Source organism: Cataglyphis hispanica, chromosome 15, assembly GCF_021464435.1.
Source record: "Cataglyphis hispanica isolate Lineage 1 chromosome 15, ULB_Chis1_1.0, whole genome shotgun sequence".
NCBI classification, from domain to species: domain Eukaryota; kingdom Metazoa; phylum Arthropoda; class Insecta; order Hymenoptera; family Formicidae; genus Cataglyphis; species Cataglyphis hispanica.
The window spans coordinates 3,295,781-3,320,692 of NC_065968.1; the positions used below are offsets into that span (position 1 = coordinate 3,295,781).

General features: G+C 30.4%; 1 protein-coding gene across 2 annotated transcripts in view; it reads right to left on the reverse strand.

Annotated features, from left to right (window-relative positions):
• Positions 1 to 1,753: 1,753 nt before the first annotated feature.
• Positions 1,754 to 24,912, reverse strand: part of LOC126855134 (growth hormone secretagogue receptor type 1) — a 36,867-nt gene continuing 13,708 nt past the window's right edge. Inside the window, exons 5-7 of one of the 2 annotated variants that reach the window (XM_050602534.1) lie at positions 14,944 to 15,052; positions 14,768 to 14,839; positions 1,754 to 2,981 (exon numbers count right to left, since the gene is read on the reverse strand). In XM_050602534.1, coding sequence (XP_050458491.1) covers positions 2,255 to 2,981; positions 14,768 to 14,839; positions 14,944 to 15,052 — 908 coding nt within the window. In that variant the 3' untranslated portion in view covers positions 1,754 to 2,254. The other variant, XM_050602535.1, reaches the window with a different exon arrangement.

Consider the following 24,912-nt stretch of genomic DNA (forward strand, 5'->3'; position numbering starts at 1 on the left):
ATATAATGTTCTATAATTAAATTACAAAATATATATATATATATATATATATATATATAAATTTATAATTGAGAAAAAATGGCAGAATTCCGATTTACGCTCCATACAAGATTTTTGTGTTGAATCTGGTTTTTCAGCGCGATAATACGTGGTTGTGCGTACGCAGCACATATAATGGGTGAGCACAAATTGTGTAAACATGATTGATTTAGATTTATATCCTTACATCCAAACAGCAATGTTCGCAAATGGATGCTGTTCAATGGAACCAGCCAGCTCTATTGAATACGCATATTATAGTTTGTAATAGAGCTGACATAACACTTTAACACATAATGGATATTAATATTTTCTATTATATTTCATATTGGACGTAACTCTTACATTTTATTTTTTATGAATGCTTTTGCTTTATTGAATTTCAAGATTTTTATATATAACATGTAACTTTGTATGTGTATGAGGTATTAATTAATTTCGTTAATATTTTATAGTTTCTTATAAATAATATTGATACAAAAAAAAAAATTATACAAACAATATTGGTACAATATTTGTAATATTAATAAGTTTTCATTAATATATAAGAGTTGATCAACTTGACATCAAATGATATAATAATAATATAATAAATTTCTTTTATAGATAACTTCAAAAATAATTTTTAGGTATTTTTAGGTTTTCTATATAAAATATCAATTATAATAAATAATAATAAATAGTTAACTTATGATAAAAATTTATGCGTGAATTATATTTATTAAAGAATACTTGCTAATGAAAAAGAATGGCATTAAAAGTAGCACAGCTAATAGCGTTGCACTTTTTCAAGTCGATTGTACGTTCGTTGAATTGAATTATTATTATCTTAGTAAAAACACCAATCATATATATATATATTTAAATCAGACTTTTCTTTTATTTCGTTATAAAACAAGATGCAGTTAATGCTGAAAATTCCTAGAATATTTTTTTTATATGAGCATTCCTACAATTACATAAAAGCTTTGTAAATTTCGGAATATTTGTAAATTTGCTACATTGCGATATTGTGTTTAATACGCAATAGTTTGTCAAGCCGTACTTCATATTTAAATTATCTAAAAAGTATTTCTTCTCAGATGCCTGCATCATAGAAAATACCTATCGTACATTACATAACTATTATACAACTATTTCGATAACAAAATCGCATCAAGTTAAAATGCAATTTAATTCTGACTTTATGTACAAAATTTACGATTTTATTTTCACTTTTACGCCGTTGTTTAATAACATCTTGCTGCGTCAAATTTTATCACTGATTTCATCGGTGAAATAGTGAGCTTTTTATTTCTAAAATACATACAATAAAATGATTTCATTGCTAATGCAATGACATTAAAAAGCGAGATAAAATGAGAAAAATTATTAAAAATAAATTCGTTATTTATATGAAAGCGCATTTTTCCTGTACCTGTTATATTTAATTCTTTGCCTACATATTTACTCAATTGTTAAATCTTTAAATTAAATATATCACAATGTTTAGGTTAAAATATTTAGGAACAAATATTTGCGCTCTTTTCCCACGCATTTCTTAAGTCTTGCAGGAATCATTTCTACTTATCGTGTTTTAATTTATATGTCTATCTCATATACATATATGTACAACACGTATATATATATATATATATATATATATATATATATATATATATATATATATTACGTATAAAATCGAGGAACTAAAATCGTATAACATGATCTCGTCACAGCGAATATCTAATACAATTATTGTACTCTAATCTCGTTTGGACTTGTGAATCGCATCTAATCTAATACTGACGCAGTAACATTCAGTGAACATTTAGTCAACAATTATTCCATAGCCGTTGCTACAAAATCTTTGAATAATCTATCATTAATTATTTAATTTCAATTTAATAAATTATCTATGTAATCACACATATACAAACATGAAAATACTGGGATAGGACAACGAAAAGAACTGGAGGATATATCGAGAGATGCGAGAAAATCCAGTTCCATTATTGCGCAATTTATAGATCCACGTTTAATCCTTTAACGGACTGTGCTTAATAAATTATGCCATTATACGCAAATTATTAATTAAAATATATAGTTATCTTGATAAACAGTAGCGTGTGAAAATTCAAATCTTTCGCAAGATGATATGAAACGGAAAGTTCGAAAAAGTCGCAGGACAGAGCGACAAGATAAAGCGTTTTAAATCAGTCTGGCCTACGATAAGTCAAACGTAACTTTCCTGCTTCTTCTTAACGATACTACCGGCCACGACGGCGGTAAGCAAAGGCAATTTAATCTGTTTGTCCGTAGGTGCTTGATCGTTGCATGGTACTTTGACGGTGCAGCTCTTGTTGCTGCTGTGTCTTCGCCAAAAGTCCGAGTGATTGCTGCTGCAATTGGTCGATCCGGTCGTATAGGTGCCCGTACGTTCCGACGTCTTCTGCTTTTTCCGTCTCGTAGGCCCTAGGCCGCACAGTCTGAGGAAACCCTCCCTGAATTTCGTCGACATCAAATTGTAAAGGATCGGATTGATCGCCGAGTTCAAGTACAGCATTATTCTACAAAAATACAGAAGGCTGTAGTAGCCCTCTATGCCGAGCGAGACGATTATCTTGGGTGGCGTGATGATGATCCAGAGGGTGAAAGCTTTAAAGGGTAGCAGGCACAGAAAGAAGCACAGCACCACCGTGCCCAGCATCAGGACCACCTGCTTGCGATACTTAAGCAGATTGTTCGCCGGTCCGCGACTTATTGTCGGATTCGCCATCAGGTGTCTCGCGATCACCGAATAAAGGACTATCAGGATCAGCAGGGGAATCACGAAGAATACCACGATCGTCGTCAGAGTGAAGCCCGTCATCCACGTCGACCAAGCTGGCGTTGAACAAGTGGGGACGTACGAACCGTCGACGTTCTCCTCCATCTCGTAGGTTACCGTTAGCAATATCGGACTAAAATGTGTTAAAAGAGACAGGAGATCGATTACTGTCGCGCGCATGTGTCGCGTACAACGAAGCTTTTAGTAAATTATCATAATATTGCGTACCATGCACAGCGTTAAGTCTCTCTAAAATACGATATCTACTAAGAAACTATTTTGATAAAAATTTTTCTATTCTTGGGCAAGCTTGAAAATATATTTAAAAAAAACATTAAAATTATAAAATACCAACAATAACATATTTTTTTTATGAACATTTAATGCTTATAAAGTTTACACAATAAGTATTAATAATTCGTGATGTTTAAAAAATAAAATCAAACTTGCAGAAGGAGGAGGACAAGGTCATTTGACATTCATGAGATTCACGAAAGTTCCATATATTTTTGCATTAAAAAATCTTAATGTGAGAAATATTCATGTGACATTTAATTATTATCAGATTAGTGTGCACTTGATCGCCTGCAATATTGAATAATGAAATCGCATTAATTAGAGTCGAAACTTTTCAAACTTATTCGCGCAAATCGTTCGTTCTATTCTCGCGTATAACTTTCGCAAAAATCCAAGTTTAATATCTCATAGAATGTCGAAAGTTTTTCTCACGTTAGTCCCATTCGATCTAGCAGAAAGGTTCTCATTTTTTCCATTCATTGTCAGTCTTAAGTTTCTCTCTCTCTCTCTCTCTCTCTCTCTCTCTCTCTCTCTATCTCTATCTCTATTTCTCTCTCTTCCAGTGATTTATTGCACAAGTACAAATAAAAGTTATAATTTTTTAATGCTCCTCTCTTTTTTTTTGTTATAAGTATTATTTTTCAAACTTTTTTACTCTTTCATTCGTAATATATGTATGATTTTTCAATGCTTTTATATCATTTTTAATAATATATAATTTTCCATTTTTAATAATATATAATTTTCCGTTACTTGTATATTTCTTTCTTCATAGTAAGTATTTTTAATTAATAATTAATAATTTATAATTAATAATTAAGTAATACTTTCATATCGTTTTATTGCAAGCATATCAAATTGAGCGTTGGTGTTCTGGGTTTGAGAAAATGTCAGAGCCAATATTTTATTCGATATTAATTGACATTTTCATTTAATACGTCAGTTGAGATCCTTTATAAGTAGAAACGTATTATCTTGCATTGACAACGGCAAGTCGTATTGTTTCTCTTGCTCTACATTTCACAAAAAGTTTTCCTGCTGATTTGCATCCTCCTGATGATTCGCCGCGATTCTCCTCGCGCCGACGATCGTGCTCCTCAGACGCGTGCCTCTCTCCCTCGCGAGACCGCACAGTTTCAAGAAACCTCGTCTGAACTTGCTGCTCATCAGATTGTAGAGTATCGGATTGCCAGCGCTGTTCAAATAAAACATGATCCTGCAGAAATTGAGCAGGCCGAAAAACGTGTCGTAATCGATCGCGGCTATCTCCTCGGCGGGCGCAATCACGATGTAGAAGATGAGGAGACGGTAGGGCGACAGGCACACGAAGAAGCTTATGACTATGGTCAGCAGCATGTACACCACCTGTCTCCTGGCACGGCTGTGATACGAGTCGCTGGTGGTGTTGCCGGACGAGTCGCGAATAAGGTGGCTGACGATGAACGAGTATAGGACCACGAGTATCACGAACGGCGCGACGAAGAAGAGCAACACCAATAGCAGGAAGAACGTGACACTGGCGACGGTGTCGGCCTGCGTCAGGCACACCGGTACGCGATTCACCTGATCATCCGCCACCAGCTGATCGCTCCCGACGTCAGCGACGACGATCTGCGCGACGCCGTGACCTGTCATCCTCATTTCGCGATACTGCGATACCCAGACCATCGGGCTGCAACCGAGAAAGAAAAAGAAAACCAAGAACGTACTTTATTTCGCATTTGTCTCTCTTACAACCGCGGCTTCCATGACGTCGATTCGCGGTGACAAGCGGAGAAAAGAAGGAGGCAGAGATACGAGACGAAGCTTAGTCGATCGTTCAATGATTCGAGACACAACCCGGTGGAAATGCCCTTCGCGGAGATTGATCGAGAACGCGACGTTAGGCTGATGAGATAAAGACAGATTGCAGTTTGTGATATACGTTGATACATCGCTTACTGAGCTAAGACATGTGCTTAAGTGTCTTACTTCCCCGAAACTACTTAAGCGCGTCTTAACTTGGTAAAGACAGATGCGTTTGGTAAAGCTTCGCGAATTACTTTATTCACCTAATTGGGTAATTATATTTTGACATAAGCCAATGTTTATGAAGATATCTCGCAAGGTATATGCTGGATGAATTGTATCGGAAAAGTTATTTCGCGTTAAGTAAATTTAAATAACACAAAGAAGAAAGATGTAAAGGAGAGTTTCTAAAATTTTTATCTCATACATTAAATCTAAACTAAAAATGTTTCATGTTATTTTCTGCTTTATTTAAAAAATACTAATTACAGTTTGTAATAAAAGGTTTTTAATTTCTATTTTGTAGGTGATTTAAATCTTTAATGGAATTAATTCTGTCAAAATCATATCGATTTATTTCCTGTTCAATGTTTTTAGAGATATCATAGTTTTATTTTTGAAAATAAAATTAATTCATAAAATTCAACTATGAACAGGTTTTTTAAATAAGCTTTTATCATTACAATTAAAAATATATTATTATGAGAATAATTGTCAAAAATCGCTTATAAATTTTACAATGCAAGAAAGATATGAGAGAGATTAGCTTTTCCTTGTTACACATTTTTTATAATAAAAGATTCAAGCGAAAGAAAAGTGAACATGGTCAAATTAGCCCAATGTGAGTATTTAAAGATTAATGTAAATCTAATTGTAAGTGTCATTAAGAAACTACGCTTTTATACAAGATGAAGAGAGAGAGAGAGAGAGAGAGAGAGAGATTAGCTTTTTCTTTTCACACATTCTTTTTTATAATAAAAAATTCAAGCGAAAGAAAAACGGATATGGTCAAATTGATCTAACGTGAGTACTTAAAGATTAACGTCTAATTGTAAGCGTCATTAAGGAACTTCAAAATTGGGTCAAGTGGCTCAGACAATTCTCTTGAATTTTTTATAAAAATCAATCATTTTTATTATAAAAAGGAATGAAGGAGATTAATGGAAAAATTTTTTATCTAAAATTGAGATAAAGTGCTACCAATAGCCGATCATTGATTTACATACATGATCAAATCCGAACGTAAGGAAATAAGAGAAAAAAAGAACTGCTCTTTTTTCTATTTCTTTCGCGATAAGTAACGCAACAATTTCGCGGAAAATTCATAACGCGCTGATAATGAGTTTATTTTTTTTATATTTAATAACTCAATGCGAGCATAAATATATTAGATAACTAAAATAATTTTTAAGCAAATTTTATTTAAACCTAAAAAAAAAGAAAACTCCATATATGTAGGTGAAAAAGTTATCATTCTGCTACAAGAATAGACGAGGAAAAATCTCTATACGATAGCCTTCCCACGCCATGAAACAGAATATCGCGTTTTCCTTTTGCACAGGGTATTACAAGGAACTCGATTTTCACGCGCAGGCGATAGTATCGGATTTCCTCAAGTGCTTGAAGAAATGTGATTTCGATAATTGCATACCTCCATCTGCCTCGACGCACTTTCGTGCATGCCTTCGTAAAAAAAAAAAGCGATGGTCTTTTTAACTTAAATAAAACGTGGCGTATAGAATATTTCATACGGGTATATGCATCGCAATTTTCTGATTCATTTATTTAAATGTAGTGATAATATTTCTTCTCGTTGCAATCTAAAATAGATAACTTAATAAAATGATTAAATAAATAATTATCAAAAAAAAAAAACAATATAAAAAGTATTACACTTTGCTCTTATATACTCGTAGAATTTGCACTTATATTGAAATCGCGCGGTTTTATCAAAATTAATAATTTTATCAATAATAATTAACCGTCAAAATATTGATTTAATTAAACTAAAAATCGAAAACGAGAAATCTATTTAAAACAGTCACATATTATCTTGTCGCGATGCTATTGCCTTGCATAGGATTGAGAGACACGCTTTTAGAGCTTAAATCCATCATTGGATCGCGTCGTTATTCAATAAACTAAAATATTCCAATATGACTTTTCAAAGTTTTCTGGCAAAGATATTTGCCTTGGTCTCAAATTGTTACAAAGCATTCATGGAATTCACGATCATCATGAGAAGAAGAAATAGTTTCAAGTAATATGTTGAGAGTTCCTTTCGCAGAAGATTACATTCTACAAATCCGCGGCGTGAAAATGAAAAAGAAAAATACATGAAAATATAAAATGTACACATGTGCGAATAAAAGTATATTGTCTAAAACTCGCTTTAGATTATTATCTTAATATATTTTTTTATATGATTTTGTATACATGAGTATTTTATTTCTTCAAAAAGTATTCTTTTATATGCATATATAAAAATTTATATATATATATATTTATATATTATATAATATATAAAAATGAATAGAGTTTTAAATTTTGTCGTAAACTATAGAATATTTAAGACAAATTGTAAATAAAAAATTATAACAAAATGTATAATAAAAAATTATAAAAAAAATATCTCTCTTTTATTCTTCCTGTCTTCTCCCTTATTCTTTTTAAAAGCGTCTATAATTAATGCTTACAAGTATTTAAAATACAAGTAATCAATTTTTTTCAATTTATATATCGGTTGTTTCATTATTTTTATTAATTTCTCTGCGGAGTAAATTTTAAGCTTGCAAAAGCTGAGCAAATAGTAAGAGCGAGCAGTAATAATATGTTGAGAAATTACATATGAAAATAAATAATGCAAAAATGCGGAGCTTCTATTTTATACATAATATATAAGAATACAGTTTTTCTCTTTCTCTTTCGTAAAAGATTATCATACTTTAAGATATGTGGCTGCTAAGAGAGACTTACAGTAAGACTAGATAAATTCAAGCAAGAAAATATATAATGTTTTTGTAAAACTGATTTCAAAGCTGCTCGCAAAATTGTGTGGATGTAATCTAATAAAATAAAAAAACCACATTTGCATTTCTTCAGAATTATAATATTTGATTTAGCAGAATTCTTTCGCAAACTGATAAGCAATTTTATGTTGCCCTGAAGTTTTCAGTTTTCCTGCATATGCAGGATATCTCATAACTTGCAATCTTAATTTTAATTACAGATTCTTTAATAATTTTTTATCTTATCAAACTTGGTAGCACTCTTTTTTATCTGTAAAATTATTTAAATGCAAAAGTAAAACTCATGATCATGAAATATATAACAAATAATGTTATCACACGAAAATCACATTGCAATAATATAGTAATTTTATTTAGTAAAGGATTGGATATTTTATTATCAAGATTTTTATTATTATTATTGTGTATTTGCAATTACATAATTTCGGCAGTTTTTAGTATACATACATCAATTACGGAATAATGCTGGGTGCCGAATTATTGAAAATATTAAATATCAATAATTTTCAAAACCATTTATTATATAAAAAAAGTTTCTTGCAAATTAATGATTAACCAAATCATATTCATTTAATTCAGTTAATTACAACTTTGAATTTTACTTCAAAAGAATTTTAATTTGAAGTTAAAAAGATATACGTAATATTAAAAATTAAAAGGTTATAGTTATATCTTTCTTTGTTATTTCCCTTAAAAAGATTCAAGTAAAAAGTTTTTTTAAAACTTAAAAGGTTTTGTAAACTTATTTATTTTCGTTTCGCGAAAAACAGACACAAAAATCACAAAATATATATACAAAATCAAACTTTTCACCGCAATGCGTGCACCAAGTGTTTTGTTCCCTGAAAATTGGCAAGAGGAATTTACAATTTATTTATTTCAGTATATCATTCTCAGTCTACAACGATATTAAAGTGTACAAACGCAAAAATATTTTTCTCCGACATAAATCATTGTCGCGTATTAATTTCAGCTATTACGCGGACATTTCTAATTCCTCCAATTTGTATCGGTTTCCTAAATTTCCCTTTTCTTTCGTCATCAGCATCGTGTTGTAACAAATCCAAAATTACGATTCGAAAACGTGCTTCTAGTTGGAAAACATCGAGAAGGGTCCACGCGACTGTGTCTCGATCCCGTTAATACGGTTATCCAGCTTTTCTTAAGAACCCCGGATCGTGTCGACGAAATCCTTCTGTAATCTACGAGACTCCGGATATATCAGATCCGGATTCTCCTTGTACTTTCCGTTTCCACCGATAAAATTAGAAATAAATATTAGAAATAGATGCAAGAATATCCATCCCGCTAATCTTTTCACGTACATAATCAAAATATGCAGTTAAATATATTTATATTCTTTTTTACTTTCTTTCATGTTATACTGTACTTCGTTAATTTAAATTTTAACGTAATATTAAAGAAAGAAAGAGAGAGAAGGAGAGATAAAATTTAAATATAAATGCATCTTAAAATCAGAATATTAAATACTGAATGGATTAAAAATATAAATATAAATCTATAATTGAAAATATAAATAAAAATCTATAATCTTTAAAAATTAAAATAATTTAATTATAAAAATTAAAATAATTTAAAATTAAAAGAAATATATAAATATTTATAATCTTTAAAAATTAAAATAATTTAATTATAAAAATTAAAATAATTTAAAATTAAAAAGAAATATATAAATATCTATAATCTTTAAAAATTAAAATAATTACCTCAGAAAAATAATTATTTGAGAAAAATCTACCTACGATCTATAATCGTGAAATTATCTAACTCTATTAAAAATATCATGCAAAAAGAAAAGCATTTTTGTGACGTGTATTTATAATAAAGTAAATATATTTTCTGCTACTGTATGTGAAATGTATAAATATGATGAGGAAATCGTCTTTAAAGTTGGTACGTTATTGGTTTAATTTCGGGGATTAATAGAATCTGTATAATAGTTCGATCGCTTCTTCCTCTACTCTCAAAGCTCTGACGGTTTTGGAAAGCGTCTAAACAGTATTCGCGCAAAAGGAGAAATGCCAAGCATGTGTTAGTAATTTCCCTTTGCTGTAATCTGCACCGACTGTGTAACATGCACTTTGTCAAACATAATTAAAGTACTTTTATATGACTACATACTTCGGAAACAAATTGAGAGATAAAACATATGATTTAGATTATTAATAGTGATTTTAAGTGATTATTATAGATTATTAATAGTGATTTTAAGTGAATTAATGCAATGCTTAACTTAAAGCTATAATAAAATAATATTATATGCAATGTAATATATCTCATTTAATAGAGACAATAAAATAAAAATATTAATAAATTTTTATTTTATTCTCTATTAAATGAGATATATTACATTGTATATAATATTATTTAATTATAGCTTTAAGTTAAGCATTGCATTAATTCACTTAAAATCACTATTGCAAAATATAATTTTGTTCATTCAAAATTTATGATCAGTTAACCAGAAGAGCTTTTTCTTTCTCCAATTATCAATCATTCGAAAAGTAATTAAAATTTTTAATCTAAATCGCTTGATATCACATATATGTACATATTAAATGTTCAAAGAGTATAACAATCTCTCTTCTTTAATATTTTTATTAAAATTAATGGAAATAGTCACAATTAAAAATTCGATAGTTTAGAAATAACTGAGAGAGAGCGTAGAAAGAGTCGGGAGAAGAGAAAATAAAATCTCAAATAAACTCCTAATTCTTATTCGAGATTAATCTTCTGGAACGTAACAGTCAATTCAAGATACGTTTCTAGTAATATCGCGATGTTTGCTTAGGGTGCAGCTCCCTGCTTCATCATAAGTGACTATAAACTTAGGCTCTTTGTATTTGACGACTCGGAGACGTCGATTTGCGCACGTAACACGACGTACAGACTTCTGTGAAAAGTGGTTTACGGGCGATATCGTTTTTATGACGCGTGTGCGGTCCTACCACAGCGTGTATAAGGCCGCTTTTATCTGGATAAAGGCTGCGAGGGTGCGAGGGTGGCATAGAGAGACGCCGGCTGGACTTTATGAAGCAAAAATCGAATCGCCTATCCGAAAGAGGATGCCTTTCTATCGTTCTATTCAAAATATGTAGCTACGAAAGAAAATAATTTCGCGGTTATTTCTGAAAGCTCACTTGATAGGTAAATCTATCTGCAATTTCATAATTTCAGATTTCTTCATGTTATTTTCTCTAGATGCAAAATTTCTTTTGCTCCCAAGCTTTCTGTTTTACATAAAGTTTCTAATTTGAGTTTTTAGAAATTGATTTTTTTATCTTCTAGAAAAAAATATACTCAAAAAAATGTTATTTAGACATCTTAATTAAGATCTAAACATCTTAATTAAGAAAAATTACTGCAATTATGTTTTCGATTTTATTTAATATTTTGATTTGATTTGATTTTATTTCAATTTTAATTTTTTACGATAAATATTTTATATCAAGCTAACGTAATAATATGTACAAATTTTAATAAATTAATAAGATTAAAGATAAAAAAAATATATATATATATATATGAAATATATATATATACCTGAAATTTTAATAACCAATCTTTATTAATGTTATGTCATTTAAAAAGATAATTAACATAGTTTTCAAAATGCATAGTATTCTTTAAATAAAATCTTGTTTTTATGGAACATTTATAATGCGCTGAAACTTTTAATCTCAATATTTAGTAAGATTTATTCTGCATATCTCTTTCATATGATCGCCTATATATGCATATCAGATATTTTACGTTAAAAAAAAAAAGAGGAAATAATCGGCTGCATATATTTTATGCGACGGATATCAAGCGGCTCCCTGTCTTTCAATGAACTTGCCGGGGATGAGGGAAATTGCGACAAGGACAGAATGGGGCACATCTCGCGAATATTGGCGAGTCCGTTCATTCAGCTGATAGCGCTGGTTTTTAAATGCACTGATACGAGATAAAAGCCTATACTGGCGAACTCTCTCGTAAACTCATCCCGTACATTTTCACTCGCTAGCTTTTTTTCGTGAATGCACTCCACACTAGCAGACTTTTCGACATATTTTGTGATAAAATATTCAGGCTTCCGCCTTCGCGATATGTTCAATATTTTAAATCCTAATGCTTCCATAAGAAACTTGGATATTCTAACAATATGATAGTTTAGAGCTCGTAAATAAATATGCCGAAAGCCCGCTGCTGATCTTTATGTCATCAGCGCGTTTTAATGCGTCCCGAGTGCCTGATAGAATCGAAGGCACGTAATTTAGACACGTAATATATACCGTACGATAGGAAAGTGTCACTTTAATGAGGTCACGTTATTGTGTTACCAGAATGTGGCGGAATACACCTTCTCTCGTATATCGCTGGCTTGTATCGAAAAGAAGAATTTTTATAGAGCCGTTTAAGATACCACAAGTTGCACCGCAATATTTTCGTACGCCAGCAATTTTTACACACAATACGCATGCTTGTTTCGTCGGCATTTGTATGCACGCATCACGTGTCTTACGATAAAGAATTTCAATTATGTGCCTTTGTAGTTTGGATTCAGCAATCTCCGCGAGAAATTTCTTAGCTCCGTAAGAAACATGAAATGTCTGCACGTGACACATAGTTTCTGGAATAATGCGAGTAAAATGTAATGTTTTGTGCAATACCTTTGGTGGCTTACTTGTTAACTTTGTCACTGAAAATGAACGTGCAAATCGCAAACAGGGATCCTTTGATGTCGAAATTGATCATTTCTGCCACAATTCCTTTAAGGGATATTACTTGATATACCACAATTCTCTGTCTCTCTATTTTTCTGGTTGATATTTTAAGCAAAATACAAAATAGAAAATAAATTATTATTGTTATATTTCTTTGTCATGTTCTAAAAAAAAAAAAAAAAAATCAGTGTCAAAATAACGTGTGTTGCGTTAAATAATTGAAATAAAGACTTATTTAATGATTCAAATGCAATGCAAAATTTTTTTAAATACCGAGTACGCAAAATTCTCTGCTAAAATATTAAAGATTATACACTGAAAAAAATACTATAAAATACCATAAAAAAATACTGTAAAATACTAAAAAATACTATCAGAATCGTGAAATCTAAAAATATCAGAGATAGTAGGAATATCTACGGAGTGTCTTAGAAATGAAAGTACATCAAATCAATTCGAACGGAACAATGAAGTTAAAAAAGCAGCATCTTACACGGTTCGCCGCAGGCACGTGTGTATTTCTACATATACGTGAATACCGCTTACGCCAACCATTGCTTTATGCATGCAATACGACACGCATAAATAATTAGAAGCTTTATAAAAATGAAAGGAAAAATGTACACGTGTAACATTCTCGTGCTATGAATATATATCATTGTAAAAAAAGACAACTTTTTAAATTAGAGAGCATAAAAGACTGTTTCATATCAAATAATTAGCACTTGCGATTTTAACGATAGATCTTAGAATTAATTTACAGTCATTCTTTTTCATTAAAATATCAAAGCATCGATTAAAAGATAAAAGAATTTTATAAAATTATAAAATTCTATAATTCTTCGAATAATTATTATATAATTCTCTAATTCTTCGAATAAAAAGATTAAAGAATTTTATTTAATAAATATAACAATATTCGTCAATACTTTAATATAGAAATAATAAATTATTCTACTATGGAAATAAAATCCCGTGTAATTTTATTTGCGAAAGTAAGTTAAAGCTTCCGACAATTTAATAATTAATGTGCACGTCGTACACATAGAATAAACTGTTTCCAAATTTCGGCCAAAGTTAATAGAATGAAGAATGCAAAACTTTCAATAACTAATTTAATTCGAATAAAATTCTCAATCGATAACATACAGATTATTCATGCCTTGGATTATTTTCGATTTCCAAGTTACTTCAAACTTTATTTATCAATACTTTACGATTCTATAGTTTTCAAAATGCCTACAGAATTATTAATTAAAAAATGAATTATATATAGCGAGTGTAGTTCGATAATCGTCTTCTAGTGTAGTTTCACTAGTTTTGAAACTGCAAAAATTTTATATATATATATATATCTGACAATATATAAAAGATGGAAGATAAGTATTACTACAATGGTGAATTTTTTCGAATCAAAGTTTTAGTGTGAATGAAGATCGAAGTTGTGACGTAAATATGATGTAAAGAGAATGATAGCTATACAATATTGTAAAGTTTAAAGAAACCTAAAGTTTTACTTTTCAACAATATCAAATTTAAAATTAAAATAATTGCTTATACAGTACGTGTGTGTGTGTGTGTGTGAATTCTTTAAATTTTTATTAGAAAACTATGCGTTTTGAAATTAATATTATATAATTCTAAAAACTTTAATTATATAATTTATAATAGAGAAAAATTTAAACATGCCTATATATAATTATAATCTCTCAATTAAAAAACCTCTTTTATTTACAATTACAATTTGACCCATAAATTAATAAAATTTTATCTCGGATTACATTTGTTTAAATAGATTTTAATTAAGACCGACTGTGACTGGCTTTTCCGTACATTTTAAAGCATGCTTTCGCGAGATAAATTAATAAAACTCGTAGAGTTTTTTTATTACAGCCATGTAAAGATGTAAGACGAAAGAGAGTCTAGTGAAAAAGGGCGACGTGCGTCAGCCAGAAGGGAAAGCATGTGAAAAACATGTAAAGCAAGATAACTGCAAAGATAAAGAGCATTAATAAAGCATAAAAGAATATTAATGAAACAAATTCTACATCTTTTTAATTTTCTTTTCTTTGCATCACCTTGTACACACCGCCGCTGCCACCCACGCCATGATACAAAGGATAGTCGCCCGCGCTTTTGTGCAAACGTATCTACGAGAATATTGAATCGGATTAAACTGCGGTGTGTAATCCGGTAAATTTAATCATTCGTTTTCTTATCTATTTTTTAAACACGGCTTTCCATGATTACTTACCCCGCTCTTAGAGGTTCGCAGATGGCATAATATCGTTCAAAGCTAATGGCCAAAATTGTGAGGACCGAAGCGTGTGCCACAGTCAACTCGACGAACGGGACAGCTTTACCTGAAACAAAATATTATCCATATTAAAAAAAAAAAAAAATTTTTAATTTTATTTTATTTAAATTATTAAATTTATTTTTTATTTAATTTTTATCTTAAAAATATATATAATTAATGTGTATATCTTATATTCAAGCCTAGAAAAAAATTTTACATTTTATTGCTCGATTTAATAAAATGGAACTTTTTAAATAAATATTTTTATTTTATGAAAAAATCTTTCAATAAATAATATTTTATCCTTAGATATAAAATGTAACAAATAAACAGCAAAGTGCTTTCAAAATTTTAATTATTCCTGCTTTTTCAATAAACCAACATTATAAAGGTAACATGCAAAACACGAGGCGGGAAATCATAAAGTTTGAGGTATGCTGATATTTTGTTTTAAAACTCGGAATTAAATCTACCTTAACGAAAACTGTACTCTTAAAAGTTGTAATATTTGTTTCACAGTTTATTTTGCAATATTAATATGATGTACTGAGAAAAACGTCGTTAACTTAACTAAATGCTCTAAAGGTTCTTATTGCCTATTATTTTTTATTTTTATTTTTATATTAATAAATGCGTTCAACTGATTATCATTTTTTCAATTAAATAAATAATAATTCATTGAACGCATTTATGAAAAGAAAAAGTACTTTCACGTCGTTTTTAAAATTGATGTATTAAGTTATTAGAAACATATAATTGTGAACGAAAAGATAGTTTCTTTCTTTTCCAACCGTCCAATGAAAAAACATATCCGTAAATGCGACTAAATGTGACTAATAATTCCCAAAAGAAATCTCGTCTAATACGCCACACAGTTCCACAATATATATACACCACCACGATGCCCTAGATACTATATATTTCCGTATCTATTCCTTCATTTATTTGCTGTCACCTGCGCGTGTGGACGATAGGAGCGTTATTATGTTGACCTTTTTGTGATGAAGATTAAACAGCCCGTCAACTTTTTTCGACTATGTATGCTTCTATGATACAGATATACAATCTTAATAAAACCTCGATATTTTTCAAATGTTTTATTACATAGAAGCTCAACTATTAGAGCCCAAATATTCTGTTGTTAAAACAGAATATCTTTCAGAAAATTTCTTTTATTGAAAACAATAATATTTCTTGCGATATTAACTTCATGCAGATAAAGATACGTTTCTTCGAAATATTCGTGATATTAAATAAAAAAAAGTTCCCCATTTTTTTTGCCACACATAGATTCTGATATTGATTTTTTTTATGCTAATAGCGAGGACCGCTAAAATAATTGAATACATAGTTGAAGTTAAAAGAACGCGCACACTTTTTCATTGGTTTTTTTTCAATCTCTTTTTGACGCATCGATGGTTGCAAGGGGACGTTTCAGACAAATTGCCGAACTCCTCCGCCTTCGGCAGGAGGGCAATTGAACGGGAGGGTCGTTAGATTTTCCTTCGGAAAAGTTCGGCCTACCACCGATTCGTCTTGCGGTGGATAGTAATTTAGACTAGTTCAACAATAAAGATGATACGCTGACATTTTCTTTTCAAAGCAAACCGGACCCCCTTCCAATCTACAACTCCATATGTGGCTATACATGATCTAATAATTAAGAGCGTTGATATTTTTTTTCTCCTCGCAGAAACAATAACGTACATTTAATATTGTATTATTAATATTTTCCCTTTTTTATTACTGTCCTATCTATCCATTATGTTTTGCAGGTATATAAATTTTATTTCGTAATAAATGTATAAGCAACTGCTCGAGTAATTTTTAATTTAATATATTTTTTTACAAAGAATGTCAAACAACATTTAAAAAAAAAAAATAAGAATAATTAATTTTTTTTAATTAAATCTTATGAACAGACTAAGGAAAAGTTTTCCACTTTTTCCTTTCTCTTTATCGTGTTAAATCCTTTTATTTATTCTATTATATTTTTGTTATATTACGCGGAAAAGCGTAAAGCTGCTTATAGGGAGAGGGCAAGATATTAAATGACCGGCAAAGCTTTGCCCTTTTAAGGCATCCGTCTTTACACGGAAGGCTATTTCCGCAATCGATTATCTGTGGCGCCAGCTTTCATAATTCAGCACATACGTTAGGTTCTTATCACCATTGCACGGATCTGGAGCTACCTAGGGGGACTTTCCGAATGTAACGCTATCTTTAACGCATCCCCAATCTTACTAGGTCGAGTCCTTCTTTAAAGATAGATAAAATTATTCTTATTGTGTATCTAAAAAGCAACGTCCATTATATCACAAATATAATATATTTAATATATATAATTTATGTAATATAATATATATAATTCATTAAATAATATATTAATTTTTATATATAAATGTATTTTTTTATTAAACTTTTATTTAATTAAGAACGCCATCTTATTTGGCGATTTAATGATTACTCAATATTGATAAATAAAAATTCAATTATTATCAATTTATAAATGCGAGATTTCTATGAAATAACTAACATTGTTCGCTTATCTGCGGTTAATATCGCTGTCAAAGCTTTTTCTCTCTTTGCCGAAAACTTTTTCGCTTTGACTTTTTTTTTTGCCTTGCTTCGCTTTATTCGTACGCGATGGAATCATAGTATAGTTTCGCATCGCGTTTATGTCTTGGAAAAGTTGTTATCTATCATTTTGCGCGCGGAAAGATTCCTTCTTCCTGCAAATGGATCTCGTCGCAAATCGATCAAAGGGGCAAATGAGACCGCCACATTTATTATCGGCACTTTTATCACATATGAAATGCTCATTTGCGCTTTTACATCACTTTTATATTGCCTTTTACATTGCAAAAAAAGAACACAACTTCTTACAAATTTTATTTTATCTTTTTAAAAAGCAACGATCACTTTTTATGCATTTAAATATAATTTACTTTATATATATATATATATTTTTTTTTATATGGAAAAAACATGTCTTTATATCAATTATTTTCAGATAATTTTCTTCAAAAAAAAAACAAAATATATGTGAAACTTTTTTTAAAAATATTTGATAGAAATTAGATCTCCATGAAATATGTAGTCAAGCTAACTGTAGATCTTGCAAAAAAAAAAATAATACTCGTGAATCGCAATTCTTCATTTCATGAGGAAGGAAAGCTACGGAGAAAGAAAGAAAGAAAAGTGACAGACAATAAAAGAAAAAAACGTATTTCGATCGAGGAGCAGACGCAGATTGGAAAAATGCGCCAAGAGCAATGGAGACGAGTGGGTCGCTCACGAGACTCACGTATCCTACGGATTTGTCTGCGCCGTATGTACAGGCCGAAGGAATACCGCAAGGGTTCACCCAACCCATCGGCGCCTTTCTATCGTATTTCCTGCCACGAAGGTTAAAAGAGAGAATTGAGATGGAGAACCGGCAGGAAAGAAGAAGAGGTGTTATATACCGAGCGTAGCATTAAATGCCCCGACGCGGTACAGGCTAAGAGCAACGGTAATTCGTAGCGGGGGGTGAAAGTTCACCTACTCGTTTTCAGGCAGCCCCCGTAGATTACCGTCAAGCCTGTCTCGCGCCACTCTTTTCCACCTTGTCCTAGCCTTGCCCCGGCATAAGCGAGCTTCAAGGGCTCCGCGAGCTAAAAGGCCTACAAAATCATATGCGCGACTTTGCTCTCTAAATCACATAATCGATATAAATACATAAGAAACGTTTAAATGGCAATTTTCCTTTTCAACCAGAGACCGCGATCAGCTGAAATTTGAATTATTGCTATTGAGTTCGGTGAAGGGAGAACCGGACCTACCGCAAAATTTCGTATGCGCTATCGGAAATTCTATGAAGAACATCCGGATAATACGATTATAGTAGATCGACAAACGCGTGTTTCAATATGATTGGTATCCCGAGAATCGATCCACATGAATCAGATTCCGAATACATAATGAAACGTACGCGGAATGCAACGCGTCTAGAAATTGAGAAATCGCGACCTACACGCACATGATTTATGTATAGCATTTGGCGCGCTCGATAGGACCATGATGACTATACAGGATCAAAATCCCCAATTATCCGTAAATCTTTTGTGCGCATTTTTTTTTTCGCAGATGTCTGACAGGAACGAAAAAAAAAAAAATGCGAGAAACATCACGTTCCTCGTATAGTGCTACAGAATTATTCACACTTCGCGTAACAACTTCTCGCTAACATCGTATCGGTCTTTGCCAAGAGGTCAGAAACTTTGCAACATGAAGTTTGGATATCAGTTTATGGCTACTCTGTATACTGTGTTTATACTCTCGCGTGCAATAATCCTCCGTCGATTTACGTAACATTTAAGATTTCATAAGAAAATTAATGTAACGAAGATGGAATTGTTGCCTGAAATTGATTCATTAATCTAGAAGAATAAAAATATGTTGTTCCCATAAAATATTACGTAAAACGTATTTCTATCTATAAGTTTTTCCCATGCCCGTCAAAATAATTTGTCCATTCATTATCTCTGTATATATAAACTCGAGCGAATTATTCAAGGCTTTTGTTACGACGCGGAAGAACGATCGAATTATGACTTGTAATTTTCTTTTGAAGTTTTACCACGTTTACAGGATGACAAATCATTCAGGGAAGAAGCGCAGTCGGTCTTTGGGGAAATTGCTCTCCCTCAAAACTTTCCGACTGTTGATATTCTTTGGCACGTGACTGGATGTCCTTTTGCAAGGAAACACAGCTGTGTTCGCGAGATCAGAATCCTTCCTGATTACTAATTTCTTTATATTTTTCTTACACGAAAATTTCTCTCCGATAAGTTCTCCGAGAAGCTGCTCTGTTTAGTGACAGAAGTAGTTTCTCGAATTGCCTTCTAAAGAAAGGTATTATTACACAATTACATTATTATTATATAATTATCGTCTGTACATAATTACAAGTAGAATAATATCAGAAAATTTCAGACATTCGTGTGACACGCATATTTTTCTTCGTCCTTATTGATCCTATTTTATGACGTAAAGCCAATCAATTTTTATTGTTACAGAATTAACGTTGAATTACTTCCAAACAAAAAAAAACTTCCGTAGGTGTTATTGCTATATAGCTTTTGCAAGATGTGTGATGAATAGAAAAAAGAGAGAGAGAGAGAGAGAGAATAAAATTAATCTTTCTAATCAATTGGAATTATTATTTCTCCTTTTAATTATTTGAAGCAAATCTATCAACTATATAAATGCTATTGCTTTTATTATTTCTTTGTGTGTATGCATGTGTGTGTGTGTGTGTGTTATGCATTGGAAAAAAACACGTTTGAAAAAGTTTGAGATTTTTTTTAAGCAGAATATAAGAAATACATAATAATATCATGACGTTAAAAAAAGAAATGAATTTAATCATGAAGATTTGTTCGCTGGGCAGTGGCAAAGTTTCTGCACATGATAATGAAATCTGAAATTGCATTGCGAGAGACGAAATTATCAGCGTTTTACGCGCGAGAAGATTCGCTTTTACGACTCAATTACAATTATGTTCATCGAGCAATGTTGCCTATACGCAGGAGGAAAGCACGGTGATCTCCGGCTTTTCCGTCCGGTTGAAATTGAAGTTACAGTTCTCGTGCGCTTTTTTTTGCTACGTAAAACCATTCTGTTTTGTCCAACTCGTAAAAGCTCAAAGCGAGCTCGTGACAATAGAAAAAAAAAAAATACAATACTCTTCCCCGGTCGTTTGATTGCCGATGACAATCGCAAAAACGAAAACTTGGGCTTTGTAACAGCTTGCGGTCTCACATTTCCAGAATAATTCAAAGCTCGAATAATTTTCTTAAAGTTTATACGAGCAACTAATTTAAAATGTAATATATGCGAATTACAAACTACTTGCGAAATTAATAAAAAGTGTATAAGAATACACATACATACATACACACACAATTTATTTTTTATCAAACATTATATATATGTAATATATTTATTATAAATATTTGTAATAAATATATTTATAGTTTTATAATTATATAAATTATTCTTCATATAAAATATTCTTAATATAAAATATTTTTTTGTGTATCTTTAAATCGAAAATTGTATTGTTAAACAAATCGTAAAAGAAAGTTTATTTATATTTTATCTCTTCTAATGGACCATCCTTTTTTATTCTTTCCCCATTGACGTTCGTTGAATAAAAACTTAAATAATATATTATAATATGACTTCATTTATCATTTAAATGCGAGCTGCCTCAACGTGCATTATACAATAATATATTCGAGCATTTAACTATGCGACTAATTCAATCCGAGTTTATCATCACATTTAATAGATATTTTGACAAAAATTAGTGAAAAGATTCTACGTATATTTTTGATATCATATAATAATTTCAAGACAATACACACAATTATACTAATGGAAAGCATATTATATAATATTTATTGACTCAATTAAATATATAATTTTTCCATTATGTGAGAAATATGTGATTAAAATCTATTATTCGACATAATCGGGATTAAATATAGAGAGAAAATGTCACGTATTTTATCAAGGACTTTATTAAATATCCGTCAGTTTCTGGACAAATTTAAATTTCCGGATAATTAATGAGATATTGTTATATAATATCGTATTCATCGCGTAAAAGCATGTAACCCTCTCTTTCTCTTTCTCTCTCTTTGTGCAATTAATACTATTACATTATGCTGATTCTTGTCGCGCGATTTGCCCCGCAAACATTTCTGTAATCCGCAGCTCGCAAAGTGCTCTATATATATATATATATATATATATATATATATATATATATATATATATATACACATACATATGTGACAAACGCTGATAATGAGAGAAATATTTCATTATTTCTATTAAGATATTATTACATTAATACTCCACACACATATAAATCTCTGCGATAACATAAAAATTCGCTTCAACGATATTCGATAGAAATATAAGAGGAATTTAATACGACATAATGAAACAATGATTGCAAAATAGGAAAAATTTTTCGTTAAATAAAATTTCAATTTATGTAATTTTGTAAAAAGTTAATCAAAATAAAATATAAAAAAAGAATGAAATATTTATGACCCTTGTATCAAATAAAGAAAAAAAAAAAAATAATATTTTCTAAAATCTTATTTACAACATTTTATATGTATTATTGTATGTTGTACAAGCAATAATGTAATTTCGAAGTCATTTTATTACAGTTTACAATACGTGCCTCTACTACCTAAGTTTCCGATATTATAATTTTGACAATTTGACAGCTAAATGCATTATCAAGAGAATCAAGCCGAATGATATTTCCCCTTAGCCTCGCACAAAGGAGGCTTCTCCACAAACAATACAGAATAATTTGACATGGCCAAGAAAACATCACGTTTAGGAATGTAACTCGTGGACTTAACTTACACAATAGATGTCATCCCATTTATCATTTAGGGTCTCTGCAAGATAACTTCACAAGCCATATGTTCGCCGCGCGCAATTTTCTCGAGAATGCCAACGGCATACAATCTGCTTTCTTTCATGCTTTATAAAAAAAAAAATCCTTTCTCGGAGGAATTTTGCATTTCTCTATTTCGCAGAGCGATATAATATAACGATTTCTCCCCAATAATCGCTTAAGTGTCACGTTTACAAAGAAATCATTTTAAGTTAAGCAAGTTTAGCTGAATAATTTATTTTCCTCGTGACAGCTAATTCACCGTTCATTAAGTGTCTAATGGAAAATTAAACCATTAAACCTTCATACCAGAAGTTTCCCATATAAATAACTTGTGCCTAAAATAATTCGATAATTATTGCAAATTTTGCAAATGTTTTTGCAGATCCCACACACAACTTTTTTAAATCAAATTGTCACGAGTTGGTTAAAATTTCAGTATTTTTAAAGTTTTTAATAATAATTTTATATTCTTTATTTTTTTTCATATTAGTTTGACATATTTTTCTTTAATTAATCCATCTGTATTTTTTATGATATTTTTATGTATTTAAATGAAAAAAAATACACAGAGTTTGGTATTTGTATGCAATATTAAAGTTAAATATTTACACTATGTGAAAAATAAAAATATTACAAAATATCGTATTTTTTTATTACACATTTATATTCAAAAATATAAATATATCTATAAATAAAATATAAATATATCTAAAATATAAATATATAATAGAATAAATCTAAATTTGATAATATTACCGATGATATAATTTCCGCTATAAAATGTGTACTGAAAAGATGCTCTACATAGCTTAGTTTCTCAGAAGCGTAAAATGTCGCATAAATTGTTTGCATAACTTCTTAATGATAGCAAATTTGAGATTGCAAAAAGTAATGCGTCACCAGAGACTAATCCATAGTTACATAATCGTTATGACTTTGCAATGAACGGTTGACTTTAAAGCTTAGTAATTCACGAACCATCCTATCTGAAGTATAGGAGATTTACGGTTTGACGAATACTAACTAGAATCTCCATTTTCATGAAAGAGGGAAAAAGAACACAAGAAGGAAAAAGATTATGTTCAGCAATGGAGATAGAAAAGATGAGTATAACACACGAAAGGAGTTTAGTAGCCGGCCACTTAAAGCCGATGGCTTCTCTGCGAAATAAATAGAAGAATATAACATGGGGAGAATAAAGAGAGAAATCGATAATAAATGTATGAGTAATGATTCGACATATATCGTTCTTGCTTGTTAGTTAAATTTGTTAGTTAATTCGTTTATTTTCGAATAGATATCGATAAGCTCCTTACGATTAAAATTTAATACCCATATATGTTAAATTAATTATTATATACAACATAGTCTAATTCAGTGTTTATTAATATCGTCAATAATATCTATATTTCGAGATTATGATAAATTAATACTGAATAAAGACCACTTCAAGGAAGAGAGATAAAAATAATTTGGCATGTTATAATTAATTAACTTATACATAATATTGAATTATGTATAAATTTATATATAATATATATAAGAATTTTTTTCTACAGATTCGATTGTTGGTCATTGTTTGGCCACTGTCATTAAATTCAGTTTGCTATCTTTCCCAAGGTTTTGTATTAACATAGGAGGGTACACACGATAAAACCCGTTTAACTTGTTCGTTATCTATTTAGGTTAGTACACCATAACTCGCCGATTTGTGTAATCTGTTTTTTTTTCAAACAGCCCGATATTATTCAAGACAGTCCATTTAATGTGCTGTTTTAAATCCATATGTGTATGTAGAATCTTAATGTACGAATAATAACAATATAAAAGATGTTGGCACAAAAATGTTTTTTTTATTCTTATATTTTTTTAAATCGTGTATCAAGATTTTTAAATTTACAGGATAGAAATTTTTATGGATTATATACATACATATGTGTGATGCATTTATATATGTATGTGAAACGATAAAAAGCTGATGTTGATATAGCACAAAATTGAGTATTTTAAATTTATTCAACAACTAATATTTTAATGTTAGGTTCGTGCATCATAATTTGCGGCGCATTATATGTAGAACATTTTAAATTCGTAACACCGCGACGCTGCATCCCGATGATTTATAGTTCAGCACGGGGCGAAGAACGAAGAATTAACGATGATTTACTAAAGCGAAAATAATAATAAACAAGTTTCTTTACGTGCGCGTATTTTATAAAAAATACATAATATCTTTATCTTGGAAAAATTTAAAGTAATGTAAAAAAAATTTGCAACATCATACGACGAAGAATGTTGGAATAAAAAGTAATCTCTGCAAGTTTATTAATTCCTAAATCCAAATTATTAATAATAATAATTTTTTATGTGCAATATATTAGCGGGTAAAAAAAAATTGTTCGCCTCTCTTACGAATTGCTGACGTGAGATTTTCTTTAATCATTTTCGTA